We start from the raw sequence: 15219 nt of genomic DNA on the forward strand, positions 1-15219 counted from the left end.
GTACCTGAATGAAATGATGAAGGATTACCTGAGCGGAATCAAGGCGGACATGGTCCACGTCATCCGCTGCGGTGGGAGGACGGTCTCCGCTGGCCCAGGGAATGGTGTCGGCTGGACCCACAGGGGGGTCAGCAGGGGAGGCCAGGACAGGCTCCTGGACAGATGACCCTTGACCTTCCTTCAACACCAGCGAATCAGAGGGGGTCTGGAACCTAGACGGGATACAGGACGAGCTGGATTGGGAGAGGAAGAGGAAGAGAGGAGGAGGGAGGGAGAGGGTAGAGGAGTGAAGGAGGAGAGGGGAAGAGGAGAGGAGAGGAGGGAGGGGGTAGAGAAAGAGGAGGTAGAGAGAGGAGAGGAGAGGTGGAGTGAGGGAGGGAGGAGAAGGGAAGAGGAGAGGAAGGACAGCAGAGGAGGAAGAGGAGAGGAGGAAGAGGAGAGGAGATGAGAGGAGAGAGGGGAGGGGAGGAGAGAGGAGAGGAGAGGGAAGAGGAGGTAGCGAGAGGAAGGGAGGGGGTAGGAGGAGTGAGGGAGGAGAGGGGAAGAGAAAATTAAATAGTGGATAATAGTTAATGTAAGTATGTAGCACCTGGGGACTTGGATCAGGAGTTCAGTGATTGGTCGGACTCCACAACATATTACGTCTTCAGAGCCTGAATCCCTTCTGTCTGGTTACCTGTCAGGTGAGAAGGGTCTGTCTGGTTACCTGTCAGGTGAGAATGGTCTGTCTGGTTACCTGTCAGGTGAGAAGGGTCTGTCTGGTTACCTGTCAGGTGAGAAGGGTCTGTCTGGTTACCGGCCAGGTGAGAAGGGTCTGTCTGGTTACCTGTCAGGTGAGAAGGGTCTGTCTGGTTACCTGTCAGGTGAGAAGGGTCTGTCTGGTTACCTGTCAGGTGAGAAGTGTCTGTCTGGTTACCTGTCAGGTGAGAAGGGTCTGTCTGGTTACCGGCCAGGTGAGAAGGGTCTGTCTGGTTGCCTGTCAGGTGAGAAGGGTCTGTCTGGTTACCTGTCAGGTGAGAAGGGTCTGTCTGGTTACCTGTCAGGTGAGAACAGTCCATGTGTGCTGATGCAGTGGACTTTAGTCTCCAGGTAGTCCATGATAAACTGCTCCCGGGGAACCAGGTACACTTTGTGCTGGAGGAAAGATCACCAAAAGTTTCAATCCCACAAAAAAAACCTAGTACTCACTCTGTCTTCCCACAGAAACTTCTCCATCCAGTGTCTGTCTGCCAGGAGAAACTTCTCCATCCAGTGTCTGTCTGCCAGCTAGTTTTCTAGACTAGTTTAAGGATACTAAAGTTATCACATTTCACATTGGATTTAATTAACTACAAAAAAAAGTTAAGACGTGTTTTGAATTCTGGTGTTGCTGCACACACAAGTTTGTTAGCTAGCTAGCTCTGGTCCAGGACATTGAGCTAGCCTCAGTGTTGAGCCCAGGGCATTGAGCTAGCCTCGGTGTTGAGTCCAGGGCATTGAGATAGCCTCGGTGTTGAGTCCAGGGCATTGAGCTAGCCTCAGTGTTGAGCCCAGGGCATTGAGCTAGCCTCGGTGTTGAGCCCAGGGATTTTAGATAGCCTTGGTGTTGAGCCCAGGGCATTGAGCTAGCCTCGGTGTTGAGCCCAGGGATTTTAGCTAGCCTCGGTGTTGAGCCCAGGGCATTGAGCTAGCCTCGGTGTTGAGCCCAGGGATTTTAGCTAGCCTCGGTGTTGAGCCCAGGGTATTGAGCTAGCCTCGGTGTTGAGCCCAGGGATTTTAGCTAGCCTCGGTGTTGAGCCGAACACTTGGATGTTCCTCCACATTAGCCGCTCCTCCGTAGGTCTCTAGCTGGTATATAATGATAGAATTCAGTGAAGTAATGATATACCTACTAATAACCGAAACATTATAACGCATTATAACACACATTATAACACATTATAACTCATTATAACACATTATAACACATTATAACACATTATAACATATTATTATAACACATGAATGAGTTAAATGTATTCGAACCGGTTCAGAACTTTATTACTCTGGTAGGAAGAGTGGAACGGACCCTCCAAAAAATGGTGGTTCTGTTCAGAATGAAATGAAACTGATTAGCTGTTTCGACCCCTCTGCTCCCATTCACGATCCGAAAGTCAAACGATGGCTGTGTCCCAATAATCTCTCCTTTTCCCCCTGAAGTATGCACTCGTTCACTATTCCTCACCAAGTTATAAGTTGTTTGGTGTAGGGATAAAGGGACTTTCCACATATCAGGGATTTATTTTCAGGACACTTCAGGAGAAAAGAGAGAGACCCGTCTTCTGCTCTGTGTTTGACCGTATCGTGTTCAACCTCTTACCAGGAAGAAACTGGCTCTGTCAGCAATCAGTTGGACCTCAGCATCAGTGGACAGGGTGAAGACAGCCACACGGTTCATCTCATCGATGGTCACCACCCGACACAGGAAACTACACACAGACGAGAGAGAGAGAGAGAGAGAGAGAGAGAGAGAGAGAGAGAGAGAGAGAGAGAGAGAGAGAGAGAGAGAGAGAGAGAGAGAGAGAGAGAGAGGGAGGGAGGGAGAGAGAGAGAGAGAGAGAGAGAGAGAGAGAGAGAGAGAGAGGGGAGAGAGAGAGAGACAGAGAGAGGAGAGAGAGAGAGACAGAGAGAGGAGAGAGAGAGAGAGAGAGAGAGAGAGAGAGAGAGAGGAGAGAGAGAGAGAGGAGAGAGAGAGAGGAGAGAGAGATATGAGAGATCAGTCAAGCTACACATTGAGAATAGATAACATCCGTTCATGAAACACCAATGGCAGCCAGTAGTATTTTTTGATAGCAACAACTAGTCTGTATACAAAATGACACATAGGGCCTCTGCAAACACACACACACACCTGTATTTGCAGGGCAGCACCGTGACGTGGTGCTGGTGTGTCCTTCCGCCAGGTGTGTTGACGGACACAGAGATGGTCTGTGGTGCTTCCTCCTCACTGGCGTATTCTAGCACCAGCACATAGTCCCCGGGACGGGGCACACGACTATGCATCTGGACATTTAGCTGAGAGAGGAGAGACAGTCAGTGTTAACCCAGCTATGCATCTGGACATTTAGCTGAGAGAGGAGAGACAGTCAGTGTTAACCCAGCTATGCATCTGGACATTTAGCTGGGACAGGACAGAGGAGACGTGTTTTTTACAGTCAGTGTTCTGTCATTTCACTTACGTACACCGTCAAATGCACGGCCACACTTACAACCAGGCTCTCTCTCTTTCTCACACACGACACGGCACGCGCGCGCACGCACACACACACACAAACACACACACACACACACACACACACACACACACACACGCGCACGCACGCACAACCCTCTCCCGTTTATACTGACATCGCTACCGCTGCAGACGGCCATGTCGGGGTGGCGAGGGGTGATCCTCTCCTGGTGACAGGGTCTGGGCAGGTGGTTGTCGAACCGGCAGCTGGCATCGTTACCAGAGATGGAGGGGAACCCATCCAGAGACAGATACTTGTAGATCAGACAGCTATCAGGGAGAGACACAGAGAGACAGGTAGTTTATCAGACAGCTATCAGGGAGAGACACAGAGAGACAGGTTAGTTCTACTTTAGTAATACCACAGGATCCAATTACACAGTGTATCTAACAGCAATATTTAACCTATCATTTATCTTCGCGTCATTCAAGAGTGAGCCTCGACTGGGAAGAGTAATCTCCTTATAAGTATTTCTACAGAGGGAAGAAGCCAACGTCCACGTCAACCACTTACTTATGGCTGGCACCTGGCGCCGCGCCGTAGGAGCACGGCTCAGTCACTTTGGTCTGCAGCACGGGGGCCTCATAGAACGCACTGGGCAGGAGCACCAGATAGTCCTGTACAACAACAGGATGTTATTAACGAAGGCGTATGTTACAGATTACAGCACACCTCCATTTAAATCCCATACATCATTATGGCGTGTTAAATTGACCGTCACGGAGACACAGGGGGGTGAAAAAAATAATCCTTTCTGTCTCTAATGGAAAAAAAACGATTCAAACGTTCTAACATAAATGGACTATGGTTCTGCTGCCTGCAACACATACAGTATATAACATACACACGGTTCTCACCAGCAGTATGCCCTCGGCCTCAATGACCACGGTCCAGGTACCAGGGTTCAGAACAAACGGCTCCACAAAGTTATTCTGGGGCACGTTGACAAAGGTAGGTTCTGAGCTGGGGGCAAACACGATCTGTTTGGACTGTTCTGAGCCTGGGAGAGAGGAGAAGGAGAAAGAGAGAGAGAGAGAGAGAGAGAGAGTGAGAGAGAGAGAGAGAGGGAGAGAGAGAGAGACAGAGAGAGGGAGAGAGAGAGACAGAGAGAGAGAGAGAGAGAGAGAGAGACAGAGAGAGAGAAACAGAGAGAGTCATGAAACAGAGAGAGAGAGAGGGAGAGGTTGATTGAGGTCCAGACGCAGAGATGAATTAAATTAAATTAAAATCAAATCACTTTATATTTCCTCTGAGGGAACTCCTTATATGGAGTGGTTTATTAGAGAATAGGAAAATCTGTAGACTTATCAAGAGAGCATGAAGTACATACAGTACTTTAAATCCACTCAGTAAATACAGTACTGTAAATCCACACTCAGAAAATACAGTACTGTAGATCCACTCAGTAAATACAGTACTGTAGATCCACACTCAGTAAATACATTACTGTAAATCCACACTCAGAAAATACAGTACTGTAGATCCACTCAGTAAATACAGTACTGTAGATCCACACTCAGTAAATACAGTACTGTAAATCCACACTCAGTAAATACAGTACTGTAGATCCACTCAGTAAATACAGTACTGTAAATCCACACTCAGTAAATACAGTACTGTAGATCCACTCAGTAAATACAGTACTGAAGGAGGAGGAAGAGGAAGAGGAGGAGGAAGGGGGGAGGAGGAGGAGGAGTAGAGGTGGAGGAGGAGGAGGAATAGAGGTGGAGGAGGAGGAGGAGGAGGAGGAAGAGGAGGAGGGGAGGGAGTAGAGGTGGAGGAGGAGGAGGAAGAGGAGGGGGAAGGGGAAGAGGAGGAGAAGGGGAGGATGAAGAGGAGGAGGATGGGGAGTAGAGGTGAAGGAGGATGAGGAGGAGGAAGAGGAGGGGGAGGAGAAGCGTGAGGAAGAGGAGGGGAAAGAGGTATAGCAAAAGATAAGGTCTGAGTTAAAAAAAAACTGTGATAGTATAGGAGGTTAGAGGACTATGGGGTTTGGGAGGTTGAGGGGTCAGAGGTCAGGATTTTCAGTTCCTCAGAAACCCTTGAACCGCGACAGGAAGTTCACCCACAGCCAGCTCTAAACCCTGCCTCTACATGCCAATACCAACCAATCACCAGCTGCCTCTGGGAGAGGCCACTATGACCATCCATGAGGAGAAGAGAGCGAGGGGAGGAAGAGCGAAAAGAGAGCAGCATAATTGGAAGAGAAAGAGGAGGAGAGGCTGGGGAGAGGAAGGCTGTGTCCCATTGGACCTTTTCCCCATATAGTGCACTAAGGGTAGGATAGTACAGAGTCTTACACTTACAGTTACCGCACATGAAGTTCTTCCCGTCTTCCAGGACGGACACCCTGCCCCTCATGTCCAGGCCACCCCGATTCACGTAGCGCAAGACTATTTGGAACAGGTCCGGAGAGCTGACCGAGACTTGAACCACCACCTTGGACTGGGGGGATGACACGTAGGGGTGGGGGGCAGGGAGGAGGAAAAGAGATGGAGAGGTGGGAGGGGAGAGGGTAGGGAGGGTGAGGAGAGGGGAGAGGGTGGGGAGGAGGGGAGGGAGGGGAGGGGAGGGAGGGGAGAGAGGGGAGGGAGGAGTAAGAAGAGGGTAGGGAGGGTGAGGAAAGGGGAGAGGGTGGGGAGGAGGGGAGGGAGGGGAGGGGAGGGAGGGGAGGGAGGGGAGGGGGGAGTAAGAAGAGGGCAGGGAGGAGGAAAAGAGATGGAGAGGTGGGAGGGGAGAGAGTAGGGAGGGTGAGGAGAGGGGAGAGGGTGGGGAGGAGGGGAGGGAGGGGAGGGGAGAGAGGGGAGGGAGGGGAGGGGGGAGTAAGAAGAGGGTAGGGAGGGTGAGGAAAGGGGAGAGGGTGGGGAGGAGGGGAGGGAGGGGAGGGGAGGGAGGGGAGAGAGGGGAGGGAGAAGAGGGGAGAGGAGGAGAGGGGAGGGCAAAACGAAGGGATAGAGAGGGAAGAAAGCAAACCACTAGTTAATACAACACCAGCACCACTCCATAATACCACACCAGCACCACTCCATAATACCACACCAGCACCACTCCATAATACCACACCAACACCACTCCTTAATAACACACACCACCACTACTTAATACCACACCAGCACCAATCCTTAATACCACACCACCACCACTCCTTAATACCACACCAGCACCACTCCATAATACCACACCACCACCACTCCTTAATACCACACCAGCACCACTCCATCATACCACACCAACACCACTCCTTAATACCACACCAGCACCACTCCTTAATACCACACCAACACCACTCCTTAATACCACACCAACACCACTCCTTAATACCACACCAACACCACTCCTTAATACCACACCAGCACCACTCCATAATACCACACAAACACCACTCCTTAATATCACACCAGCACCACTCCTTAATACCACACCAACACCACTCCTTAATACCACACCAACACCACTCCTTAATACCACACCAGCACCACTCCTTAATACCACACCAGCACCACTCCTTAATACCACACCAACACCACTCCTTAATACCACACCACCACCAGCACCACTCCTTAATACCACACCACCACCACTCCTTAATACCACACCAGCACCACTCCTTAATACCACACCAGCACCACTCCTTAATACCACACCACCAGCACCACTCCTTAATACCACACCACCACCACTCCTTAATACCACACCAGCACCACTCCTTAATACCACACCACCACCAGCACCACTCCTTAATACCACACCAGCACCACTCCTTAATACCACACCAGCACCACTCCTTAATACCACACCACCACCACTCCTTAATACCACACCAGCACCACTCCTTAATACCACACCACCACCAGCACCACTCCTTAATACCACACCACCACCACTCCTTAATACCACACCAGCACCACTCCTTAATACCACACCACCACCACTCCTTAATACCACACCAGCACCACTCCTAAATACCACACCAGCACCACTCCTTAATACCACACCACCACCACTCCTTAATACCACACCAGCACCACTCCTAAATACCACACCAGCACCACTCCTTAATACCACACCACCAGCACCACTCCTTAATACCACACCACCACCACTCCTTAATACCACACCAGCACCACTCCTTAATACCACACCACCACCAGCACCACTCCTTAATACCACACCACCACCACTCCTTAATACCACACCAGCACCACTCCTTAATACCACACCACCACCACTCCTTAATACCACACCAGCACCACTCCTTAATACCACACCACCACCAGCACCACTCCTTAATACCACACCACCACCACTCCTTAATACCACACCAGCACCACTCCTTAACACCACACCACCACCACTCCTTAATACCACACCAGCACCACTCCTAAATACCACACCAGCACCACTCCTAAATACCACACCACCACCACTCCTTAATACCACACCAGCACCACTCCTAAATACCACACCAGCACCACTCCTTAATACCACACCACCACCACTCCTAAATACCACACCAGCACCACTCCTTAATACCACACCACCAGCACCACTCCTTAATACCATACCACCACCACTGCAGCCAAAGCCAACCATAAAGCCCCATAGAGATGAAAAGAGGCCACACATCCGCTCTGCCATTGAAGACTTCTGCGACAGCATCGGCAGCAACCAGTGAAGGCTTTATTTTAAAGTATCTATTTCTTGTTGCGTTATTCTTACTGTTACCTGCAGTGCTGGGATGTCTGTTATCTTAATATTTCAACCCCTTTTTTCTCCTCAATTTCAATCTTGTCGGCAAAGGTCGAGTCAAGGTCGAACCCTGGTCTGTAGTGACGCCTCAATACTGCGATGCAATGCCTTAGACTGCTGTGATACAGCCTGGGATCAAACCCTGGTCTGTAGTGACGCCTCAATACTGCGATGCAATGCCTTAGACCGCTGTGATACAGCCTGGGATCGAACCCTGGTCTGTAGTGACGCCTCAATACTGCGATGCAATGCCTTAGACCGCTGTGATACAGCCTGGGATCGAACCCTGGTCTGTAGTGACGCCTCAATACTGCGATGCAATGCCTTAGACCGCTGTGATACAGCCTGGGATCGAACCCTGGTCTGTAGTGACGCCTCAATACTGCGATGCAATGCCTTAGACCGCTGTGATACAGCCTGGGATTGAACCCTGGTCTGGAGTGACGCCTCAATACTGCGACGCAATGCCTTAGACGGCTGTGATACAGCCTGGATCGAACCCTGGTCTGTAGTGACGCCTCAGTACTGCGACGCAATGCCTTAGACCGCTGTGATACAGCCTGGGATCGAACCCTGGTCTGTAGTTACACCTCAATACTGCGATGCAATGCCTTAGACCGCTGTGATACAGCCTGGGATCGAACCCTGGTCTGTAGTGACGCCTCAATACTGCGACGCAATGCCTTAGACCGCTGTGATACAGCCTGGGATCGAACCCTGGTCTGTAGTGACGCCTCAATACTGCGACGCAATGCATTAGACCGCTGTGATACAGCCTGGGATCAAACCCTGGTCTGTAGTGACGCCTACAGACCAGGGTTCGCAAAACCGGAGGCCCTGGGATGTTTTTCTAAGGAGTATAATTCATTGGCTGATCCCTCCGGTGGGATTCCTACTTAACCCACAGGAAGTCCCACCCAGTTGACCATAAATGGTGATAGCCTTCAATGGCGCTGCCCATGTTAAAACGGGCTTTGTGACTCACGTGTGCCCTCTAACCATCTCTATGCCTAGCACACACCTCTCCCGCCCACTCCATAAAACACACAGGGAGCACCACAATGCAAACACGCTAGCTTCCGTCATCAATCACCCAAGCATAAAGCAAGCTGTCCTCCTAAAGCTATACTACAGGGACACTATACCTAAAACGTCGACCTATTGAACCTTGAGACTTATTCAGAAGAATAAGTTATGGTTGCAAATGCAAAAAAAAGGGGGTTTAGAATGACTGAGGTTTAAGTTGACCGCAGAATTGAACACACGTTGTAGTGAAGACAATTCATTAGTCATGAATATAACAGAGAACACACAGAGAGGATGTCTATGATAACATAGCAACTCCTTCCCCGGGGGGGGAACGAATTCAGTTACTACTACTAACAAATAAAACTACACATCACTTAAAAAAACATAATAACAGCTGTGTGTGAGATCTAAGACAGTGGAAAGGGAGGACAGAGCCACAGAGATATAGGCTATATGTGCTAGGTATTAATATACATGTGGTATAGAGGACTCACCTGAATGGAGGACATCTGAGCGTACCCTCTCCAGCTGAACCCTTCAAACTCCAGGGGGTTGTAGCCGAAGCGCACCGGCCGCCCGTCCAGCGTGGTACCCTCCTCTATCTCAAACTTCAGGTGGTGCAGGTCTGGAAAGTAGTGGTCTGGACGAGGCCTTGAAAGGAGAGACGGAATGCTGGTTTAAAAAAATATATATATAATTTACGTTTAAAATAATATTTTCAGTAAATGAAAATAGAAAGCCTCCTATTGGGTATCGTATGTTTCTCGGGGGTTAATAAAGCTTTCGGGGAAAAAAAAGTGATCAGGAAATGACAATGGGACTCTTCTTCTTTTTTCTATCTGTGATGCAAACAGACACACCCCTTTTTCACTCACATGTTACACTTGGATCCCTCCACGTTGGGTCTGCAACGACATCTCCCGGTCCTCTCCCCACAGGACTGACCCACTGATCCTCCAATGTCACACTGACAGCCTGCAACACACACACCAACACATCTAGAGGACTTGATATACTGCTGTACAACATTTATAGTTTATTAAAAAAAATGTATAGTACACCAGACTGGTGTTATTGTAACAGAGGAGATTTGGAATTCGCCCTCTCGAGGTATCTCTGCTTGAGACACGTAAAGCCCAACTTTTGCCCCCGAACCATGAGGATGTTCTCTTGATCTAATGGTTAAGATGTTGGGTTGGCGAGCGGTACTAGGACCCCTGGGTTACTTGGACCCCTGGGGGTACCTAGCCTATCCACAGGGGGTACCTAGGATCCCTGGGGGTACTTGGCCTATCCACAGGGGGTACCTAGGATCCCTGGGGGTACTTGGCCTATCCACAGGGGGTACTAGGATCCCTGTGGGTACCTAGCCTATCCACAGGGGGTACTAGGATCCCTGGGGGTACCTAGCCTATCCACAGGGGTACTAGGATCCCTGGGGGTACTTGGCCTATCCACAGGGGGTACTAGGATCCCTGGGGGTACCTAGCCAATCCACAGAGGGTACTAGAGAAGACTCATGAGACCATAGGCCTACTGGTAGATTGTACAAGAGGGGCTACTTCAGGGGTCTTCTGGACAGAGCAACATTCAGTTGGTGGGACAGTAGTCGAAGGGTTACCTTGACAGCCGAAGAAGCTGCCACTCTGCAGGTTGAAGTATCCGTCTTTACACACAGAGCAGGTGCCACTGCACACGTTGGGTTTACAGTGACATTGGCCGTTGTTCTGATGGAGCCCGAGAAAAAGAAAAAAACTTTTAAAGATCCGTTGAATTGAAACAAGTAGTGGTCTAATTTAACTGTATGTTCCATCTGTATCGTGACAGAACTCTACTGTAGCTAGCCAGTATTACTGGTCTAATTGAACTGTATGTTCCATCTGTATCGTGACATAACTCTACTGTAGCTAGCCAGTATTACTGGTCTAATTGAACTGTATGTTCCATCTGTACCGTGACAGAACTCTACTGTAGCTAGCCAGTATTACTGGTCTAATTGAACTGTATGTTCCATCTGTATCGTGACAGAACTCTACTGTAGCTAGCCAGTATTACTGGTCTAATTGAACTGTATGTTCCATCTGTATCGTGACAGAACTCTACTGTAGCTAGCCAGTATTACTGGCTGCTTCATGTCAAATAAATCAGTTGAATCGTTGAGAAAAAACCTTTTCACCTGAGCACACTCTGCCACACCGGCCACAGTCCCTTCAACGTTGCATTCACAGTCTGGGAGACGGAGGAACACACAGAAAATACAATGAATTTTTGTCATTCACTTCAGGAAGTAGTATAGGAAGTAGTAGAATCTACTGCTACCCAAACTGAATTTATCACGTTTGAAACAGGTCAACCCAAAGTCTACTACATAAATGATTCACAATAACAAGCACAATGTTTCCTTTTGATAAAACAGGAAGTGTAAAGATGTCTCCTTTTGATAAAACAGGAAGAGTAGATGTCTCCTTTAAAAAAATGTTTTTACCCCCTTTTCTCCCCAATTTCGTGGTGTCCAATTGTTAGTAATTACTATCTTGTCTCATCGCTACAACTCCCGTACGGGCTCGGGAGAGACGAAGGTCGAAAGTCATGCGTCCTCCAAAACACAGCCCAACAAAGCCGCACTGCTTCTTAACACAGCGCGCATCCAATCCGGAAGCCAGCCGCACCAATGTGTCGGAGGAAACACAGTGCACCTGGCAATCTTGGTTAGCATGCACTGCGCCCGGCCCGCCACAGGAGTCGCTAGTGCGCGATGAGACAAGGATATCCCTACCGGCCAAACCCTCCCTAACCCGGACGACGCTAGGCCAATTGTGCGTCGCCCCACGGACCTCCCGTCGCGGCCGGCTGCGACAGAGTCTGGGCACGAACCTAGAGTCTTTGGTTTGGCCCTGTCCGGGGGTGTCCTCGGATGGGGCCACAGTGTCTCCTGACCCCTCCTGTCTCAGCCTCCAGTATTTATGCTGCAGTAGTTTATGTGTCGGGGGGGCTAGGGTCAGTTTGTTATATCTGGAGTACTTCTCCTGTCCTATTCGATGTCCTGTGTGAATCTAAGTGTGCGTTCTCTAATTCTCTCCTTCTCTCTTTCTTTCTCTCTCTCGGAGGACCTGAGCCCTAGGACCATGCCCCAGGACTACCTGACATGATGACTCCTTGCTGTCCCCAGTCCACTTGGCCGTGCTGCTGCTCCAGTTTCAACTGTTCTGCCTTATTATTATTCGACCATGCTGGTCATTTATGAACATTTGAACATCTTGGCCATGTTCTGTTATAATCTCCACCCGGCACAGCCAGAAGAGGACTGGCCACCCCACATAGCCTGGTTCCTCTCTAGGTTTCTTCCTAGGTTTTGGCCTTTCTAGGGAGTTTTTCCTCGCCACCGTGCTTCTACACCTGCATTGCTTGCTGTTTGGGGTTTTAGGCTGGGTTTCTGTACAGCACTTTGAGATATCAGCTGATGTACGAAGGGCTATATAAATAAATTTGATTTGATTTGATATGATTTGGTGGCACAAGTAGACCACTGCGCCACCCGGGAGGCTAAAGATGTCTCCTTTTGATAAAACAGGAAGTGTACAGATGTCTCCTTTTTGATGAAACAGGAAGTGTACAGATGTCTCTTACTGGAACATCTGTAGACGGTGTCAGGTGACAGGTTCCAGAACAGAGGTTTACACCTGTCACAGGCCACACCCTCCACGTAAGGCTGACACTCACAGGAACCCTGTTAAAAACGTGTAGAGATGACTAAACAATGAACAACAGTACAGAATATATGTTGCATTTCGTTAAAACATATTTTATTAGAAACCGAACGAACCGTAGATGTAAGCTACTTACAACAGTTGGCAGGACCTCGTTCTGCACAGAGCCGGCTGGGTTGCATGTGCCAGCTGTTCAGGGGAGAAAGTAACCCATCGTTTAGTTTATCTCTTCGTCTCTTTAACTCTCTCTCTTTCTCTCTCTGGGACAATAAAGTAGAAACTTGAACTTGAAAGATTGAGATCAAGTTTAAGTTTAAGATCAAGATGGACTCTAAGTCTTACCTTGGCACATAGGGAATCCGTAGGTTCCAGAGCTGCAGGTGTCACACCTCTGTCCCACGACGTTGGGTAGACAGGTACACTGACCACTCACCTGGTCACAGCTACTGAACCTGGAGCCCTCAGCTGAGCACTGACAAGCTGAGGGAGGAGAGAGATATTAACACATTAGCATAGTAGCTGTGGAGCGAGATAGCCAGCTAGCATTTAGCTACATTCAGAAAACTTTTTAAAATTGAACCTTAATTTAACTAGGCAAGTCAGTTATGAACAAATTCTTATTTACAATGACGGCCTCCCGGGAACAGTGGGTTAATTGCCTTGTTCAGGGGCAGAACGACAGATTTTTAACCTTGTCAGCTCGGGGGATTCGATTTAGCAATCGTTCGGTTACTGGTCCAACGCTCTAACCACTAGGCTACCTGCTGCCTCTACACTCTAACCACTAGGCTACCGGCCGCCCCTACACTCTAACCACTAGGCTACCTGCCACCTCTACACTCTAACCACTAGGCTACCTGCCGCCTCTACTCTCTAACCACTAGGCTACCGGCCGCCCCTACACTCTAACCACTAGGCTACCTGCCACCTCTAAACTCTAACCACTTAGGCTACCTGCCGCCTCTACACTCTAACCACTTAGCCTACCTGCCACCTCTACACTCTAACCACTTAGGCTACCTGCCACCTCTACACTCTAACCACTAGGCTACGCTGCGTCCTCTACACTCTAACCACTAGGCTACCTGCCGCCTCTACTCTCTAACCACTAGGCTACCTGCCTCCTCTACACTCTAACCACTAGGCTACCTGCCGCCTCTACACTCTAACCACTAGGCTACCTGCCACCTCTACACTCTAACCACTAGGCTACCTGCCGCCTCTACTCTCTAACCACTAGGCTACCTGCCTAGGCTACCTGCCTACCTATAGAAAAAACACATAATGCAAAGGATCCAATGTTGGAGAGAAACGTCTTCATTAACATATTTATAAATAAGTGTACCGAGTTTTTTTAACATATTGAATCAATCTGATTTTAACAACCAATCAGGCTTTGAGATGTCGTTTGAACTCGGACAACTTACGCGTGCAGCTGGGGAAGCCGTAGAAACCAGGAGCACACTGGTCACAGGCGGTACCGCTGTAGTTGGGTCTGCAGTGGCAGTGACCCGACACACTGCAGCTGGAGCCCAGGGAGGTGCGAGGATCACAGGTGCACACTGGGTAAACAGGAAGTGACAACATCATGAGATCATGAAAGCATCAATTTAACAAATCTACAAATAATTAGGAGTTATTTAGGATTAAGTTACAGGATGATTCGTCTCCGACGGCAATGTAGTCTCAAACATCACCACCAAACGGTCTGGGTAGAGAGTTCGGCACCTCCACAAAATGTTTAATGTGTGGTGTGTTTTATTTTGGTGTCTGGTGTGTAGTTGAGGTGTGTGTAGTTGAGGTGTGTGTAGTTGGGGTGTGTGTAGTTGGGGTGTGTGTAGTTGTGGTGTGTGTAGTTGAGGTGTGTGTAGTTGGGGTGTGTGTAGTTGAGGTGTGTGTAGTTGGGGTGTGTGTAGTTGGGGTGTGTGTAATTGCGGTGTGTGTAGTTGGGGTGTGTGTAGTTGGGGTGTGTGTAGTTGTGGTGTGTGTAGTTGTGGTGTGTGTAGTTGGGGTGTGTGTAGTTGTGGTGAGTGTAGTTGAGGTGTGTGTAGTTGGGGTGTGTAGTTGAAGTGTGTGTAGTTGAGGTATGTGTAGTTGAGGTGTGTGTAGTTGGGGTGTGTAGTTGAGGTGTGTGTAGTTGAGGTATGTTTTATTGTGGTGTCTGGAGTGTGTAATTGAGGTGTGTGTAGTTTTGAGCGTGGTATGTGTAGTTTTGGTGTGTGTAGTTTCGGTGTGTGTAGTTTTGGTGTGTGTAGTTGATGAGCGTAGTGTGTGGTCCAGTCAGCGGTTGTGGGAGAAATTAGGTACATATATGGATAAATATATTGTCCTATATAATGGCATTTGCCATTCTGGTAAGGTACATTGTCTATTGTATAGGACAGGAAGCCAGAGTGGGGCCATGGGAGAGGGCAACACCTAGGGCAGCTGGACATACAAAGGTCAGAGGTTATCTAAGGAGTGGGTCAGCCAAAGGACCAATT

General features: G+C 49.1%; 1 protein-coding gene across 1 annotated transcript in view; it reads right to left on the reverse strand.

Annotated features, from left to right (window-relative positions):
- The window catches only part of lama5 (laminin, alpha 5), a 276711-nt gene that overhangs the window by 130473 nt on the left and 131019 nt on the right, over positions 1-15219 (reverse strand). Inside the window, exons 15-30 of the mRNA XM_036947797.1 lie at positions 14164-14298; positions 13079-13216; positions 12873-12925; positions 12657-12756; positions 11206-11258; positions 10651-10756; positions 9905-10004; positions 9524-9680; positions 5558-5696; positions 4109-4251; positions 3765-3868; positions 3367-3520; positions 2870-3033; positions 2339-2447; positions 1037-1134; positions 29-233 (exon numbers count right to left, since the gene is read on the reverse strand). Of these exons, the coding sequence (XP_036803692.1) occupies positions 29-233; positions 1037-1134; positions 2339-2447; positions 2870-3033; positions 3367-3520; positions 3765-3868; positions 4109-4251; positions 5558-5696; positions 9524-9680; positions 9905-10004; positions 10651-10756; positions 11206-11258; positions 12657-12756; positions 12873-12925; positions 13079-13216; positions 14164-14298 (1958 nt within the window). The remainder of the gene's footprint in view (positions 1-28; positions 234-1036; positions 1135-2338; positions 2448-2869; positions 3034-3366; positions 3521-3764; positions 3869-4108; positions 4252-5557; positions 5697-9523; positions 9681-9904; positions 10005-10650; positions 10757-11205; positions 11259-12656; positions 12757-12872; positions 12926-13078; positions 13217-14163; positions 14299-15219) is intronic.

Source organism: Oncorhynchus mykiss, chromosome 16 (genome assembly GCF_013265735.2).
Source record: "Oncorhynchus mykiss isolate Arlee chromosome 16, USDA_OmykA_1.1, whole genome shotgun sequence".
Taxonomy (NCBI): Eukaryota; Metazoa; Chordata; class Actinopteri; order Salmoniformes; family Salmonidae; genus Oncorhynchus; species Oncorhynchus mykiss.